Source organism: Lipotes vexillifer, unplaced genomic scaffold (assembly GCF_000442215.2).
Source record: "Lipotes vexillifer unplaced genomic scaffold, Lipotes_vexillifer_v1.1 scaffold299, whole genome shotgun sequence".
In the NCBI taxonomy this organism is placed as follows: Eukaryota; Metazoa; Chordata; class Mammalia; order Artiodactyla; family Lipotidae; genus Lipotes; species Lipotes vexillifer.
Genome location: NW_006784347.1, coordinates 2984326 through 3003661, shown reverse-complemented (window position 1 = coordinate 3003661; position 19336 = coordinate 2984326). Strand labels below are relative to the sequence as shown.

Sequence of the window (19336 nt, the reverse complement as noted above, 5' to 3'; positions counted from 1 at the left end):
AAGAACTAAGTCACATATGTTTCTCAAAGTCTGGTCCTAGACATTAATTTGCCTTGTGTTTTTAGTTATTAGTGTTGACGTCTCCACCTCCATTACAAGTGACTGGCATCGTTAGAGAGATTTAAGCAGGAAAAGAAGCTGCTGTGCTCTTCTTCTCTCCAGTTTGAGCTTTGATTGTCTGTTAAGAAAGAGAGATGAGGCATTGTTACTTGATTGAGATGACTCCTTCAGGGGCCAGAATTTCGCAGAGCATTTACACCATTTGGATGGAAATGTTTCTAAACTATACTGTAATGTGAACCTGCTCTGTACCTACCAAGTACTGAACATAGTTTAAGTATTTCTGGTTATTCTGCTCCTCGCATTGTTACAGTGATGATCTTAAAGTTGATTGAAGTGTAACCAAGACTGTCCTCCACCAAGTACTCACACGCTCTGAATTTTAAGGTCATGTTTCTGCATGTCATGTTTTTAGATATCTTTCTTTGCTGCTATACTAATTCCTCTCTTCCCACTACTACAAGCAAATTATTTTATCCTAAGCTGCTATGGGCTAGGAAATCAAAATAATTAGAGGTTCAAATAAAATGAGTACCTTGAGTTTGAATGAGACTTGATAGGATCTCTTATGAGCAAATATACTGAGCTTTAGTGCACAATCTTTGTGTGTTTTAACTTCCACTGGTTAGATAAAATTGTCAGGCAAGTGCCATTTTGTCTAACATCAAAGTGTTTTTGTGCTTTTTTTAAACAGAGAAGAAGATACAGAAAATGAAAATGAAAAGAAAATTTGGTACTACAGCACAAAGGTCCAGCTTGCAGAATTAATTGACTGTCTAGACAAAGATTACTGGGAAGCAGAACTCTGCAAAATCCTAGAAGAAATGCGTGAAGAAATCCACCGGCACATGGACATAACTGAAGACCTGACCAATAAGGCTCGGGGCAGTAATAAATCCTTTCTGGCGGCAGCTAATGGTGAGAGGGAAATTTTCTTATTTTACTTTTTGTTACATTTCCTGGTATGAAATCACTGCAAAATATGAAAATATATTAAAATTCTCAAGTATGATTATTTTAATTCTCTATATTTCATTTTCTCATCCTATATTTCATTTTGTTCATCCTAACATAAATTGGGGATCCTGTGCATTTTAGTGTTTTGTACCTTGCCTTGCTCATTACTGATATTCCCCAAATTATATTTGTTTCTTTCTTTAATTCAAGAATTTTATTAATAAAGCTTTTAGGGAGTCCTATTTTTAATTATGAGAAATGGTATTCCTTTAAAATTTACTCTTTGCTTTCTTTTTTTCTAATAAACTTTTGATTTTAGAATAATTTTAGAGTTACAGAAAAGTTGCTAAGATAACACAGAGGGTTTCACGTACCCTGCAGCATGCTTCCCCTATTGTCAACATCTTTTTTTTTTTTTGCGATACGCGGGCCTCTCACTGCTGTGGCCTCTCCCATCGCTGAGCACAGGCTCCGGACACGCAGGCCCAGTGGCCATGGCTCACGGGCCCAGCCGCTCTGCGGCATGTGGGATCTTCCCAGACCGGGGCACGAACCTGTGTCCCCTGCATCGGCAGGCGGACTCTCAACCTATGCGCCACCAGGGAAGCCCGTGGGGGCCACTCTTCATCACGGTGCGTGGGCCTCTCACTATTGCGGCCTCTCTTTTTGCAGAGCACAGGCTCCAGACGCGCAGGCTCAGTAGTTGTGGCTCACGGGCCTAGTTGCTCCGCGGCACGTGGGATCCTCCCAGACCAGGGCTCAAACCTGCGTCCCCTGCATTAGCAGGCAGATTCTCAACCACTACGCCACCAGGGAAGCCCCAGATCATGACTTCTAAATCTCATTCTCCAGGGGTTCCCTGGTGGCGCAGTGGTTGGGAGTCCGCCAGCCGATGCAGGGGACGCAGGTTCGTGCCCCGGTCCGGGAAGATACCACGTGCTGTGGAGCAGCTGGGCCCGTGAGCCATGGCCGCTGAGCCTGTGCATCCAGAGCCTATGCTCCGCAGCGGGAGAAGCCACAGCAGTGAGAGGCCCGTGTACCGCAAAAAAATTAAAAAAAGAAAAAAGAAAAAAAAAAATCTCATTCTCCAATTAAAAAAAGAATCAAGACTCCTTGAGAATTCTAGGGCTGGGGCAAAGAAAATACAAGGTGCGTCTGGAACATCTTGCAGTGCTGGAAAGTGAGGAAGCACAGAAGGAAGGAAGGTGCGAAGGAAGTGTGCTTAATGGTTACAGGACTCATGTGTTTAAAGGATACAGGACTTAACTAGAAAAGCTCCCAATGGCCAAAAGCTGGACCGATTTGAGCAACAAAGTAAAAATGATAGTACTGGATCATAACCCAAAGAACATTATTAATATACAGGAGTCTATGCTGATATAACTTGTGGTCTGCACCCATGCCGTAGTATCACTCCACCCTAGTTGAAAGAAAATTAGAGCCATTAGGGATTTATTGACTTCTAGAAAGTTATGGGACTTCAGAGAGAAATGTTTCCAAATGGGCCTCTGTTTTCTCATTTTACAGTGGAGGCCTGAAGATTTAGTAGCCTACCCCCAGGCTCACGTAGTTAATTCAGGTCAGATCTGTGCTAGGTCCTGGGTCTCTAGGTTTTTGTTACGGTACCACACTGCCCAGACTGTGGGTCTGTGTCAGCTTAACAGGTTTTCTCCTATGGCAGAGGATATCACAGTAATCTATATCAATTTTAAAAGATAGACTAATTTTTCTTTCTTTTTTTAAAAAGAAATTAGAGCCTATATTATCATGTATTTTCTAGAAGTGAAGATAACCAAATCGATTGAGTTCTCTAAACATCAAAATGTTACTGGTAATCTTGATCCTTATTTCATAGTTTTTAATGCTTTTAGCAAATTTATCTTTAATAACTTGTATTGAAACTCTTAAGTGGCATTTGTAGTACTTTTATACTTGGTATATATGGAAACATAATTTTTTATTTGTTTTATTATAGAAGAAATTTTGGAATCTATAAGAGCCAAAAAAGGAGACATTGATATTGTTAAAAGTCCAGAAGAAATAGAAAAGGAGAAGAATGAGACTGAGAATAATAACTCCAAAGATGCTGAGAAAAGCAGAGAGGAGTTTGAAGACCAGAGTCTTGAAAAAGACAGTGATGACAAAACACCAGATGATCCTGAGCAAGGAAAATCTGAGGGTAAAAACATTATTTGGTTGAAAAGAAATATTTCATCAGTGTTACTTATGAAAACTCCAGTTTTACTTGCAAAATGAAAATGAATCTTTTTTATTGCAAACAACTATTTAATTTTACATTTCTGAAGAGATTAGGATACCCTTCCTCCTTATATAACATGTACAGTCATTGTAATGAGTTTTATATATTGGTGGATTTACTATAATGTTATACCCATATCTCTATTTATACTTCTTAATAAGGTGCCATTTCCCTATAAGATTTTTTTGGTGAAAATCACTGTTTTTATACCAGAATATACACTTTTGTATGTGATATAATACGTTCCTTTTCATGTTAACTACTTAAACATTCTTAATATATCAAATATTCTTAAATACCCTTTGGATTACCTGCTGCAAAATTATCCCAGAATCTAATTGCTTCAAAGTGGCCATCGAATAGAAGCCAGGTTTTTTGGTGATCATTCATTTTTAGTAGTTGACTGAATGTGGCCATTTGTCCTAAAGCAATTTTAAAGGATATCTTTAAAGTTTTGTTGTGCATTTTACTGTAGAGCCAACAGAAGTTGGGGATAAAGGTAACTCTGTGTCAGCAAATCTTGGCGACAACACAACAAATGCTTCTTCAGAAGAGACTAGTCCCTCTGAAGGGAGGAGTCCCGTGGGGTGTCTCTCAGAAACCCATGATAGCAGCAACATGGCAGAGAAGAAGGTGGCATCTGAGCTCCCCCAGGATGTGCCAGGTACAGAGGGCAGTGTATCAATGCCTCTGTAATGGGGGGGAAATCCTTCCCTTTAGTAGTAAAAGCTGAATGTCACCTAAAACTTTAAAGTATGTGTTCATTCATGCTGCTTGCTTACATGAGTGCCATCCCTGATTGCTAAGTTGTCACCTAACATTTGGAGTTTGACAGATGTTCTTGCATTTAGTGCTTGAAACTCATCATAATCTTCATGCTTTTTAAAGTTCATTTAGCTGTTTTTGTCTAATAGACTTATTTTTATATTTTATCACCAGACCATAGTGGCAGATATTTTGGTTTTAAGTACTCACATACTAATGGCTCAGTGTTGAATGATTTGACCATTCCAATTCTGTATGTACTAACAGATTAATTTTATGTTTGCATGTGGTCATGTAAGTTTTTTTTAACAACATCTCAAACCATAATGTTATAATAGAAAACCATTGTCACAATATATTTTGACATGAAAATGTAAATTAACCAGTAATAAATATTTTAAGCTTTTTAAAATTAAAATTATACTCAAAATAAGTTATATCACACCAAGAATGTTATTATGCCTTTCCTTTTGCCTTTTTTAAAAATGAAAAAAAACTTTTTTCTTATAGGAGCTGTGTGTATATTTTTGAAAAACAAATTAGAAAACTTAGATGAGCAAAACAAGAAAAAAAATACTGGTAATCCTATCAAAAGTCAATAATTATAGTTAATACTGTATTGGAAATCCTTAAAGAGTTTTTCTGTGTATTACAAGAATGTCATGTAGTTCTTTCCTTTTTTTTCCCCGCCTCTCTTTATTTTAGCCATTCTGGTAGGAATGTAAGGATATCTTATTGTGATTTGAACTTGTAGTTCCCTGGTGACTAAGGATGTTGAGCACCTTTCGTGTGTGTGTGTGCGTGTGTGCGCACGCCTATATATGTGTGTGTATATATATATATTAGACATTTGGATAACTTCTTTTGAGAATTGCCTGTCAGTTCTTTTGTTCATTTTCTATCAAGTGGTCTCTTTTTTGTGTGTGTGGCTGTTTCATTGGCTGGGCTAAGTCCAGTCCGTCTACTCCATCCTGACTGGAAGCAAAAGTTTTTCCATTGATATTTTAAAAAATGTTAACCCAATCTCATCATATTCCTGGAATAAATACAACTTGGTTGTGATATGTTCTTGTTCTTATGTATTGTTGCATTTCATTTTTTAATATTTTGTTTAGGATTTTTGCGTCAACTTTCATGAATGAGATTGACTTGCAATTTTCTTTCTGTGATAATGTCCATGTCAGGGTTTGAAGCCTAGATTATGCTGGCCTCATAAAATGAGTTGGTACAAGTTCCCACTTTTCCTTTTGTCTGCAAGAATTTCTGTGGGTTGGTGTTATTTATTCCTTAAATGTTTGCTAAAGTCTTCTGGTCCTGGAGTTTTCATTGTGGGAAAGTTATTCATTGTAGATTTCATTTCTGTGGTAGATAGTAGGCTATTCGTATTTTTTCTTGTTTTCTTGTGTCAGTTTTAGTAAATTTTATTTTTCTAGGAATCTACCATTTCATTTAAATTTAAAATTTTATTGACATAATAACATCCTATTTTTTAAATGTCTGTAGCATCTGTAGTGATCTCTTTTTTCAGTCGAGAAATTGGTTATCTGTTTTCTCTTAATCATTTCATAAGACTATTAAAAATTTTTATGAGTCTTTAAAAAAATAACTTTGGGCTTTGTTTATCCTCTCTATATTTTTTCTAGGTTTTTATCTTATTTTTATTTCATTCCTTTTATTTTTTTTCATTTTTGTGAATTTTTCTTCCCTGTCTTTTTTTTTTTTTCAAAACCACTCTATTGAGGTATAATTAATATACAAAAACTGTACATATTTAATATGTACAACTTGATGAGTTTGGAGATAAATATATACCTGTGAAACCATCACCACAATCTATGACATAAACATATCCATCACCTCCAGAAGTTTCCCATACCCTCTTTTTCTTTTTTTTTTGGTTGTGGACCATTTTTAAAGTCTTTATTGAATTTGTCAGAGTATTGCTTCTGTTTTATATTTTGGTTTTTTGGCCGTGAGGCATGTGGGATCTTAGCTCCCTGACCAGGGATTGAACCTTCCTCCCCTGCACTGGAAGGCAAAGTCCTAACCATTGGACTGCCAGGGAAGTCCCTCTCATACACTCTTTTTTTTTTTTTTTAACATCTTTATTGGAGTATAATTGCTTTACAATGGTGTGCTAGTTTCTGCTTTATAACAACGTGAATCAGTTATACATATACATATATCTGATACCCTCTTTATTATTTTTTTCTTCTAGCTTCTTAAGATGGATGCTTTGATTATTTTTTATTTTTTCTATGTCTGTTGTCAAGGCTATAAATTTCCCTCTATGTACTGCTGTAGCTGCATCTCACAAACTTTAATGTGTTATTTTGTCTTTATCATTCAGTTTAAAATACTTTCTAATTTCTATTATGATGTGGTTTTTTTTAACCCATTGCTTATTTAGAAATATTGTTTAATACTCAAACATTTAGAGATTTTCTTTTTTTTTAAATTAATTAATTTTTGGCTGCTTTGGGTCTTCATTGCTGTGCACAGGCTTTCTCTAGTTGTGGTGAGTGGGGGCTCCTCTTCCTTGCGGTGCAGGGGCTTCTCATTCCAGTGGCTTCTCTTGTTGTGGAGCACAGGCTCTAGGCACGAGGGCTTCAGTAGTTGTGGCACGCTGCTCAGTAGTTGTGGCTCTCAGGCTGTAGAGCTCAGGCTCAGTAGTTGTGGCGCATGGGCTTAGTTGCTCTGCAGTGTGTGGGATCTTCCTGGACTAGGGCTTGAACCCATGTCCCGTGCATTGGCAGGCGGATTCTTAACCACTGTGCCACCAGGGAAGTCCTAGAGATTTCTAGTTATCTTTTTTATTGATTTCTAGTTTAACACGCTGTAGTCAGAGAACATTCTGTACATGATTTATGTCCTTTAAGATTTGTTGAGGCTTGTCTTGTGGTCCAGCATTTGGTTAATGTTGATGAACTGTCTCATATACACTTGAAGAGGATATCTGTTTTTAGTTTTGGGGTGCAGTACAGAACAACTAGGTCAGGGTTTTAATTGTGTTGTTGAAATCTATATGTTTGCTATTTTTTTCCCTCTATGGAAGATAATTTTTTTAACATCTTTATTGGAGTATAATTGCTTTATAATGGTGTGTTAGTTTCTGCTTTATAACATATGCAAGATACTTTTAAGTTATTTCTATTTACTGTGGGGTTGCCTTTTTATCTTTTAAATATTTTTAGTTTTTGCATTATATAGTTTGAGCCTGTGTTATTAGGTGCACATAATTTTTATATTGTTGAATTAACTATCTTTGTGAAATGTCCTTTATCTTTAATAATACTACTAAACTACAGCAGCTTTCTTTTGATTAGCGTTTGTATTTTATATCTTTTCTAGAATGGAAAGATACTTAAAAATAACTTGAGAATTTAAAATCTCTTTCAAAATACATCTACTTTAGAATTTCTTTAGAAATATATACACACATATGTATACATATATATGGATATGCATATTTATTTATTTCAAGCTGTATTTTGTCAAGTCCTGTCAGAGAGCACTATCATTTTCTTATGATAGACGACATTATGCAAAGGAAAAATTATAAGTCTGTGGTCTAAAAATCTAAAGGAGTGAGAACATAAGAAAAATGGGCAGATTTCATGATTTCAAATTGGGTATGATTCAGAAAGATTTTATGTGGCTGAGGTTGAAGTTTAAACTGAAAAGTTGAGCCATATTTTGGGAAATGTTTGTAGACATCACTTAAAAAAGTTAATCTCTGGGGCTTCCCTGGTGGCGCAGTGGTTGAGCGTCCGCCTGCCGATGCAGGGGACGCGGGTTCGTGCCCTGGTCCGGTAGGATCCCACATGCCGCGGCGCGGCTGGGCCCGTGGGCCATGGACGCTGGGCCTGCGCATCCGGAGCCTGTGCTCCACAACAGGAGAGCCCACGGCAGTGGGAGCCCCGCGTATCGCAAAAAAAAAACAACAAAAAAAGTTAATCTCTGAATATCTGTTCCTGAGATTTTCCACCACTGCATCTGTATTCCAGACATTTCACTTCAGTTCATGAAAATGGTTATGTTGCCAAAAACGGCCCCTTATAGCAAGTGTACTGTTTATTATTCAGTATAACTTCTTTGTTGTTAACAAATAGCTCAATTTCAGAATTACACTTTTGTTCTGGATTTTAGATTAGAAACTTTTGTACCAGATTGCCAAATTTTCAGTATATAAGGAGAGACAGGGGCATGTGTCTTTCTAGCATCTTAACCTCAAATGTACTAGTGAGAATTTGTATTCAAACATATAATGAAGACAGCATTTGTTTTATTAAAGTTATGCCTCTAGATTTAATGACTGGGACTAAGAAAATAGCAGCAGTAGATAAAACTGGCTTTATTTCCATAACTATTTAATAATTGCTTTAAAAGTGTTTCCATGGACATATTGAAAGTCTAACATCTGTAAAGTTGAACTATAAGAACATATTAGTTTAACCTATTTCTTAACTTTTTGGGATAACGACATCTTAAAAGATAGTATTTTGCTTTAGGTTTGGATTTTATTGTAAGGAAATTAAGTGGAGGTAAGAGGCTGCTGATACTGGATGCTGAACTGAGGTGCTTCCCGTTTACTTTTACCTCATTGAGTTGATTGATAATGGCTTTTAGAGGTTCTGCAGCTAACTCTTACTCTTACTCTTACTCTTACTTAACTTACTTACTTAACTCTTACTCTTTTGTTTCTTCTTCTTCTTTTTTTTTTGAGGTACGCGGGCCTCTCACCGCTGGGGCCCCTCCCGTCGCGGAGCACAGGCTCCAGACGCGCGGGCCCAGCCGCTCCGCGGCACGTGGGGTGCTCCCGGACCGGGGCACAAACCCACGTCCCCTGCACCGGCAGGCGGACTCCCAACCACTGCGCCACCAGGGAAGCCCTTCTTATTCTTTTAAATGTGTTTGGTTTTAGCTTCTAGTCTAGAATATTTGAACTGTGAGGACTATTGGTAGGTGATACCTTCTTTGTGGTGTTTTAAAGCAAATGCTTGAGATTTCTTTAATCCTAATGAAGTAAGGATGTAAAGAGGTCTAGAGCAATTCCTCTCAACTGAAATGGAGGAAAACTTAAGGCAAATTAACTTGGGACAAGTCAACAGAAAAGCTATGTATTATGAGTTATGGTAGTCCTCAGCTTGTTAGCACCTTGAAAGTTTAAATGGACAGATTCTGAATTCAGTTTGCTTTCAGTGGGGTAATAGTTTTTTTTAAGATCAAAATACCTTGGGATGGGATTGATTGCCTATTCTTTTGTGAAGTACCATTATCTTCCTAATAGCAGAGGGCACTTTCTATGAAGTATTTTAAGATATGATTAGGTGGCATCTCTTAAGTCCTATCCCAGAGTTATTGTCTTGGTTAAAACCATACTTGGGGTGTATTGTATGCTGAAATAGTTTTTTGTGGGCTAGTTTAGAACCCAATCACTTTTTATTATACTTCTGTGAGAAAATGCACTCTGATGAATTCTGAGCTCATGAATGAGGGGATGTCTATATACTGTTTCATTATTCGAGAAGATGATCTTTAGACAATTATAAATTAAGAATACAGCACATATCAAAACTAGATCTACAGATGTGAAAGGAATGATTACTGAGGAATTTGATGCTATTCATGTGAGACTTCTTTTCTTCCAAATATATGCATTTTCCAACGTGAGTTAGTTGATTATATTACTGGTTTGCAGCTGTCAGATTTTAAGTTTGCCATTTCTATCTTTCATGTAAAATTTTCTTATTATGAACATGCACAAAAGTTAAGAGAATAGTATAGTGACCCCTCCCCCATATTTTAACACTTAGATTAAAAAATCATCAATATTTTGTCATACTAGTTTTACTCATGCTTTTCTTTTTTAACTGCTCTTTTGAGTGGGGAGGACTCCAATTTTTAAAAACCATCCCCTTTTGAGCCCATGTGTACACTATTAGATAAATCATAATCCTTAGTTAATTGCACTCATCATTGGTCATTGCATAGTCCCCCTTAATTTATTCATTCACGTTTGAAATGATCTTTATTAATGAAATAAACACCTAGGAACCCATCTCCCAAAGCAGAAGTCTAAGTCCTGCTTTGAAACTCACCTGTATCAAGCCATCTCCCCGTTCTCATCGCCTGCATCCTTCTACCCTACCTGAAGTGATTGTCACCCTGAATCCTGTGTTCACTAATATTTTCTTTCCTTTTTATAACAGAAATCCAGTAGAATTAAGACTGTTGATACTAAAGGTCAAAGTGATGTATAGCCCACATAACTGTTGCTTCATTGAGTTGATCTACATGGTTTGCTAAAAACTATGTATTTCTGTTTCGGTTGTTTTTTAAATTTTATTATTATTATTTTTTTTTTGCGGTACGCGGGCCTCTCACTGCTGAGGCCTCTCCCGTTGCGGAGCAACAGGCTCCGGACGCGCAGCCTCAGCGGCCATGGCCCATGGGCCCAGCCGCTCCGTGGCATGTGGGATCCTCCCAGACTGGGGCACGAACCCGTGTCCACTGCATCAGCAGGTGGACTCTCAACCACTGCGCCACCAGGGAAGCCCTCGGTTGTTTTAAACTGTGTAGCAAGTGTGTTAAGTATGTCTTATTAAGTGTATGTGTTAAGTATAACTTCGGGGAACTTAATCCTTTCGCTTTATATTACTAACATATTGTTGTATGTTGCTGGAGTTCTTTCACATTAACTGTATTACAATACTCCTCTGTGTAACTATACCACAGTTTATCCCCTTTCCTGATGATGTGAATTTGGGTTGTTTCCTTACTGCAGTATCCTAAAGCAAATCCCAGACCTCATGTTATATCAGTCCTACATACATTTCTAAAGAATATGGACATTTTCTTATATAATTACAGTGCCATTATCATTTTAATAAAATTGACAGCAATTCCTTACTGTCATCTACTATCCAGTCAATTTAAATTTCCTCACTTAAAAAAAATTTTTTAAACATTGGCTGTGTTTTAAATAACTCCAAATAAGATCCCCGTGTGACATGACATTTGGTTTTATGTCTACTGAGTCTCTTAATCTAGAGCATTCTCCCCTTCCCTGACTTTTTAAAGAATCCTAGTATATCCTACTATGGAATATCCCACATCCAGGATTTTCTTTCCTTCTTCTTAGTGTTTAATTTGTTCTAAAGGCTTGATTAAATTCATTTTCAACGATTTTTGGCAAGAATACTTCCTAAGCTGTGTTCTGGGTATTTCACATCATATTGCATCAAAAGGCTCATCATGATGTCTGTATGTTTTACCTTTACAAATTCTAAGATTGAGCAGTGAGTTCAAAATCAGCTGTCTATTTGGAAGTTATAGTATATGATTTCTAATTCTATAATTTTTTTCAGTATTTTTTTAACTGGAATTCTTCTGTAAAGAATTTTCCCTCATTAACTAAGTCTATTTGAATACCTTGAAATATAATTAGAGCAGAAATAAATGCTTAATTATTTCTCTGAAAATCTGATTTTCAGAGTCAGGAGTTGGTGTCCAGTTACCTTCAGTGGTGATTTTTGAGTTATGAACTTTGGGGGGAGGGGCATGATTTTCTCATTTTAAGTATCTGTTTGAACTCATGGGTCTTTATGTATGCAGTTTGTTTCAGTCAGTTGTAGTTATCATTAATTTGGTTACATTGATTTTCAGGAGCCCCTTTATGTTGGCTTTTGAGTCCTTTTTGCTGTGTATGACCCCAGTAGTCTCTTTTGCTTTTTTGCTTTTTGGCAGAATAAGATGTATGTGGCTTATCTTATACATTTCTTACCCCAGACCTGGAATCAGTAATTCCTGCAAGAAGCCCTGGTTCCTTTTTGTGGGGAATGATATTTAGAGACTGTCATCTGGGCTCAAGAATATTTACTGCTCTTGGGCTCTCACTGCCTCTAGGCTTTTTTATTGGGTAGTGTTAGGAAATAGGTATTTTGGAAAAGAAAAAAAACAATTCATGTTGACATTTCAAATTCAGATTGAGGATTGAATACTTAGTTTCTTTTTTTACACTTGTATCTCTTTTCCTTTATACTGAATGCCTTAGTTCCTAACAACAGTAACTTAATTATATACTTGCTTTATCCTGTTATAGATGTCCATTAATAATATATATTATTTTTATAATTATTATTAATATCCTGATGTGCATTAATAACAGTAATAAGAAGTGATTTAAATAGCATAGTAATTTCATAATACCAATATTATTGCTCACAGTAAGACTACTGAACCGCATTTAAGATTTTTTTGCAGCTCTTTTTTTTTTTTTTTTTTTTTTTTTGGCACGCGGGATCCTCCCGAAACGGGGCACAAACCCGCGCCTCCTGCATCGGCAGGCGGACTCTCAACGACTGCGCCACCAGGGAAGCCCTGCAGCTCTTTTTATACCATATTTCCAGTAAGAATGTATAGTCAAAATTCTGTGTTCCAAAGTCACTTGAAATAATCTTTTTCTCTGTGTGGTTATGCCAACAACTTGATACACAGTTAAGCTGTTTTCTTTCAGTTTTTAGGGGCTGCATTTCTAACTTGAATTTTTAAAAAATGTAAAACATTTACATGATTCCAAAGTCAAACTTTGTAACTGTTATCTATTCAGAGACTTTCCAGTTTCATCCCTTCCTTCTCTAGGTAACCATTTCCTTCCTTTCCCTTACAGGTAGCCATTTTTATTAAATTTTGGTTATTCTTCTAGTGTTATTTTTTTTTGTATAGAAAAGCAAAATGTGTGCATAAATTCATATTTCTCTCCCTTTCTTACATGAAATTAGCAGACTCTAAGTACTGTTCTGCATCTTTCTTTTTACATTTAATCTTGAGATCATTTCATATGTGGATATAATGATTTCCTCAGTCCTTGTTATGGTGCATGATATTTTATTGTATGTACCACCTTTTATTCAGCCAGTGCCGTATTGATGGGCATTTTGTTTTTTCTAGTCTTTTGCCATTATAAATAGTGCTACAGTGAATACCTCTGTAAATATCAGTAAGTAGTATTTTCGCCAGTGTATTTCAGGGTAGATTGCTAGGTTAAGAGTAAATGCATCTGTAATTTTTCTAGATATTGTCAGTTCCCTTTTATCCAGTTTGCACCATTTTACAGTCCTACAACAATGTGTGGCAGTACCCCTTAACCCACCGCCTCTCTACCTGAGTGTATCGTGAGACTTGGATTTTTGGCCAGTCTGGTAGCTGAGAGGTAGTTTCTCTATACGATTTTACTTTGCATTTCTCTTACTTTGAATTAAGTGAGCATATTTCGATGTTTAAAGGCCATTTTTCTTTTTCTTTTTCTTTTTTGTGGCTGAATCGCATGGCTTGTGAGATTTCAGTTCCCTGACTAGGGATTGAACCGGGGCCCTTGGCAGTGAAAGCGCGGAGTCTGAACCACTGGACCGCCAGGGAATTCCCGCCATTTTCATTTCTTTCGTCACTGTTCATATATTTTTCCCATTTTTCTATCAGGTTGTTGGTTTTTTACTCAAAAAAAAATTTAGGAGCTCATGATGCACTACAGATAGCCTTTGTGATTTACTGTCGACGACTTTTAATTTAGGGGATTGATTTAAAAGGTATCTTAATAGTGGCAAAATGAAATGCACAGGGAGGCTCTAGATTTCTGAACTGCCGAGGAAAGACCTAGGCTTTCAGTTCATGGTAGTATTCATTTTGATATACTTTTAGGAACTATACTCTTAGTGATACTATTTTATTGGTCTTAAAATGAACAATCACTTAGGTATTACCTTCTAGTTAAATTTGGGGGTATAGAATTCAGGCAGAAAACCTTAGAGATAAATAATCCTGTTTAATTCTGTTTCGAATACTGTTTGAATACTTTATGAAAAGTAAGAATATAAATTTCAGATTTTGAGGGATTTTCTTCACAAAATCACTTCTGCAGTATCTGGCACATCATAAATTTTGTGAGATTGTTATATCACTTTATTATTCTGAAAGATTGTCTGCTTTGTACTATACACTAAGGTGATAAGAGCCTGAGTTAATACTGGGAGACTTAAAAAACAATTCATAGGATGTTGTTTACAAATTTTTTTTCATACATTGCATTATTCATACATGAGCAGCTTTTTAAAATCTAGCTTTGTAATGCAACCCTAAAACAATTAAATGTCTTTTCTGACAATTAGTTGTTTTTGATGTGATTTCCAATTTAAAAATCAGATATTCTATTTTTCTAGAAGAACCTAACAAGACATGTGACAGCAGTAACACTAGTGCTACCACTACCTCCACCCAGCCTAATCTGGAAAACAGTAACAGCAGCAGTGAACTAAATTCTTCCCAGAGTGAATCTGCTAAGGCAGCTGATGATCCTGAAAATGGAGAAAGAGAATCTCATACACCTGTCTCTATTCAAGAAGAGATAGGTAAGAATACACTTCATACATTGAAAGGAGCTTTTTTATTTTTTTGATTTTTAATTTTTTAAATAAAAGTTTGATGGGGGTGGGAAGATTTGGATTTTCTTTTCCTTTTTTTTTTTTTTTAAACACAAGTGACACTTGCACTCAGTGTTTTTGTTTTAAAAAAATAAAAAAGCACTTGGGAAAAAATACATCTTTTTCACACCCCCTCCCCAAAGGTAACCACCATTATTTGGTGTGTAACATTTTATATCTTTCTCCGTGCAGTTACATTAATGTATGTATGTTTACAAAAAGTTTTTTTTTTTTTTTTTTAATATAAACGGGATCATTCTGCATGTGTTGTTCTGCATCTTGCTTTTTTCACTCAGTAATACATGTAGGGGTTCTTTTCATGTAATGAATTGAATTTATTCTTTTTTTAACTGCTGCATGGTACTCCACAGTACAGATGAACCATAATTCATTTACTATTTCTCTATTAATGGACATTTAGGCTAACAGTTTTTTCATTATTACAACTAGTGGTGCTTTTTAACATCCTCACCATATATCTCCGTGTACTTGTATTTCTGGCAGTATAGATACAGTAAATGGAATTGCTGGATCATATGGTAGGTACATTTAAAAAATAGTGATGGCTACTGCTTAATTGTACGTTAAAAGGAATTTATACTAATCATTTACATGTACGTGTATTTCTTCATATTCTCGCTAAATTTGACATCATCTATCTGTTACATTTTTGCCAATGGTGAAAAGTATTTCATTTTAAAATTTGCATATCCCTGCTTACTAATGTGGTTGACTTTCTTTTCATGTGTTTGCTGAACTTTCTGTGAATTGCTTATTCATATTTTTTGCTGATTTGTTCCTACTGAATTTTGATATTTTTCCCAAATGAGTTTTAGGAATGCTTTATGTATTGTGGGTATTAATTTTTGATTTTACCTATATATTTATATAGTCATTGCTTGTTTTTAACCCTTTCTGTTGTTTTATAAAGAAATTTTTATATTTTTTATGCAGTTAAATTTATCAGTCTTTTTCTTTAGGATTTCTCTGGATTTTGTGTCTTACTAAGGAAGACCATCCCTATCCCAAGAACATACATATATTTTACAGTAATTTCACATAATACTTCTATAACTTCGTTTTTAATCCTTCTGGTGTATAATTTTGTGTATGATATGAGATGGAGATCTGTCTTAATTAGAACCTTTTCAATTGCAAGTGACCAAACCAGCTTAAACTAGCTTAAGCGAAAAGGGAATTTAATTAGCTCATATAATTCGGAAGTCCAAGCCATCACCAGGCATAACTGGACCTCCAGGTATCAAAACTCTTTCCATTTTCCTCTTTCTGTCTCACCTTTTGGATCTGCATATGTTTGTGTGTTAACCTCATTCTCTCCTAATACAGACAGGCTTTCCCCAAGTGGCAGGGAAGATGGCATCAGCGGTTTGTATTCATATCTTTCCAAGGTCTGTGACCCAAAGGCAAGGCCCCTACTCCTGCTCCAAATCAAAAGTCCTTGAGGAAGGAATTTGAGTGGCCTATCTTGGACATATTGTTCCTACTCCTGTGGCCAGGGCAGGCAAGGTATTATGATTGATGGCTCCAGCAAAAGTATATAATTGGAGTGGGGTAGGAATGGTTTTCCAAAGAAGGAGAGATGCTGTGAAGATAGGAAACAGCAAATATCCACAGTTCCACCCTAGCTCAATACAAACATGTGTATTCAAATTAAAAAATGCCTCTGCCTAACACAATGGAAAGATCTCACCCACAACTGAAAATTTTTTCAAAAACTTCTCTCCCAAAATGAACATCTGGTAATTTTAACTGTATCTAGGAATTCTGTGTATTGTGTGTATTATTTTGATTATGTGTGGTTGTGGCTTATCTTGATCTTATAATCCATGAGCCAAATTATGAACTTAGCTACTTGTAACACTCATTAACCTGATGGTGGATGGTGTTCTCTGATAAACCTGGCTGCCCTTTTCTGGGAGGTTTTCTGGGAGAATGGATATGGATGAGAAGTGAGAAGCATATGGGAAGATCCCCCTTCTGGAGGCCGTTCTTCTTTAACAGCCTAGATCCAGCTGACTTCTGTCAGGGATGGCCTGCTGGAAATTGCTGTAGGTTTGAATAATTATACATCCCAGTGTGACACGTTTGGGTTTTTTTCTGGCAGTAACACCCCCTTATAGATTGCCTGAATACCCAGCTAGTATCTAATGCCCAGAAACTTGGCTCAGAGTCTCTGAGGGTAAACCCCCTCTACTTGCCCAGTTTGTCTGCCCCAGCCCCCAGGTGAGCAAAGTCTGTCTAGGCTCCTGCCTCTTGACCCATTAAACAGTGAGTTAGGGAGGCTAGGGACCAGGCAGCTCTGTACTCAGCCTCCAGGCTGCATCACAGTGATCCACTCCTTTAAACAGGAATGTGGCATTTGGGCAGGGTGTGCTAGACAATGACCTCCACTCTTAGCCTTGTTCCCTCTCTCTGTTCCTTCAAGTCGTACCCCCAAGGATGAATTTTCTGCCTCCTTTCCCTTATTTGCACTAAACTTAGCAAGTGGCAAAGGATTGACTCTCACCTGTTGGATTGTTGGCTCTAAATTGAGGCGCTTAATTTAAAAAGTGCTGTGCCATTCCCTTTCTGCTTTTAGGAAGTCTGGCCTTGACTAAATGATGTCTAAAAAGTCTTTATTGTAGAGCTTCAAAGACAGTCCCAAGAAGTAGCCACTGTAGGGAATTCTCTGGCAGTTCAGTGGTTGAGACTCCACACTCTCACTGCTGAGGGCCCGGGTTCAGTTGCTGGTTGGGAAGCTAAAATCCCACAAGCCGCATGATGTGGCCCCCCAAAAAATTGCCGCTATAGTTCATCATGTTGGCACAGAACTCTAGCATGGGTAGAATCATGGTCTGAGAGCCGAGAGAAAATCGTGGATAGTCTAACTAACCAACTGCTTTGCTACCACACATTGAAGGTTACTAGCTTTCCAGCCTGAGATGGCAAGATACCCAGTACTCCTACCCCATCTTGATTTAGTCAGTGCCATATTTTCTGCTTGGATTTTCATTTACCAGTGCCACACTGTCTTAGTTTTTAAAAGCTTTAAATTAAGAAAGAAACATGAGATCTTGTTCAGCTGTCTGGCCAGTGGAAATTGGATAGTGATGCAGTCATTTTAGAACGCATAGAAATTTTCAGCTGAAGTGAGATTTTTGGAAAAGCAGAAATTGCTCCTTGGCAGTTAAATCTGTTACTTTAAAAAATTAAGATATTATGAAAATGTGAGAGGCCTTTATTATATCTAAAAAAGCTAATGTAGTTGATTTTCACATGTACAGTTATCTGCATACACAGATAATTGTCTAGATTCTTTAGGAAAGAATTCACTTGACATTTATGTTTATAAGCTTTAAATTATTGGGTATTTAAACAGAATTTCAGTGGAAATCTTTCTAAAATTAATTATATTCTTTTAATATAGAAATCCATGTCGAATATATAAGGCAATATTTTATTAGTGTGCATTTTGAGTTATGTTTATTACTTGTAAATCTGTAGCAGCCCTTCCTCTTTTCTAGTAGCTGAGCTTTAAAACAGATAACTTGGCATGTTTGAATTTTCTGTAAAATAATAAATGACTTACAGTAAAGTTCTGACATACTTTCTTTGGAGTAAAACTTTAAGAATTAATGCATTTGCTTTGGCTGTTCAAGGACTTTTTATTTTCTGGATCTTAGTTGTCTACCAGATAGAAGTTTTGGATAAGTAAGGTGTTATTACTGTATGTAATTTACTTACTGTTAGCAATTACTTTTGGCTTTTTATTTGGTAACAGGTGATTTCAAATCAGAGAAGTCTAATGGGGAAATAAGTGAGTCTCCTGGAGGTGGAAGAGGAGCATCTGGTTCAACTCGGATTATCACCAGGTTACGGAATCCAGACAGCAAACTGAGTCAGCTGAAGAGCCAACAGGTGGCAGCCGCAGCCCACGAAGCAAATAAATTATTTAAGGAGGGGAAAGAGGTGTGTTTTTCCTGTTTAAAACAAAAATCTCTGGAATGTAAAATGATTTTTAAAATAGGGGCAGGAAGTTTGTAGAGGTACTTTTGAACTGTATTTTCCTCACTTCCGAGAGTGTAACGAGATTAAAAGTGTTAGGTTTGTATTATGATAAGTATAGCTGTACACCCAAATTTCAATCCATGCATAGAAATGCTGTAAATGGGTAGTATTCTTTCTTACTATATGGTTAGTTTTATTGTATATAATTCTAAAGAGATAGAGGCTGCTTCTTCACATGTGGGAACAGGTAGGCTATTTGTGGGCTTTATTAAAGATTTAATACTCAGTTCTGGCTGTAGTCATTTTAGATGAACCTGCAGCTAAAAAGTAAGACTTACCCCTTGATAGCAGAGCACAGTGTATAGAACAGCACAGCATCTCAACTATGACTGTGAACAAAAAGATTGAAGCTAGGACTCAGTATTTCTGTCTCTCAGCAAGCCATGATGGTAGAATAAGGGCCACAGCTGTGTCTCTCAGATTTGAGAATTATTTGCAGGGTAGATATGCAAGATAATGCAGTGTTTTGTTTTGTTTTGTTTTTTAATGCAGTGTTTTTAACATCAAAGAAATGGCTTTAAGGCAGTGGCTTTCAGGCTTCTTTTTACTCTGACCCTCACTAAGACATTTTTCATAGCAACTCAGTGCATACATTCAAAAGTTTCCTGAAGTAGGGCTTCCCTGGTGGCGCAGTGGCTGAGAGTCCACCTGCCGATGCAGGGGATGCGGGTTCGTACTCTGGTCCGGGAAGATCCCACATGCCGCGAAGCGGCTGGGCCCGTGAGCCATGGCCGCTGAGCCTGCGCGT

The 19336-nt window shown here is 36.8% G+C and overlaps 1 protein-coding gene across 2 annotated transcripts in view; it reads left to right on the top strand.

Moving 5' to 3' along the window:
- The window catches only part of BPTF (bromodomain PHD finger transcription factor), a 131735-nt gene that overhangs the window by 44225 nt on the left and 68174 nt on the right, over nucleotides 1-19336 (top strand). The window contains exons 3-7 of one of the 2 annotated variants that reach the window (XM_007456786.1): nucleotides 755-978; nucleotides 2993-3196; nucleotides 3753-3941; nucleotides 14260-14448; nucleotides 18302-18489. In XM_007456786.1, the coding sequence (XP_007456848.1) occupies nucleotides 755-978; nucleotides 2993-3196; nucleotides 3753-3941; nucleotides 14260-14448; nucleotides 18302-18489 (994 nt within the window). Of the gene's footprint in view, nucleotides 1-754; nucleotides 979-2992; nucleotides 3197-3752; nucleotides 3942-5264; nucleotides 5268-14259; nucleotides 14449-18301; nucleotides 18490-19336 lie in introns of both variants that reach the window. The other variant, XM_007456785.1, reaches the window with a different exon arrangement.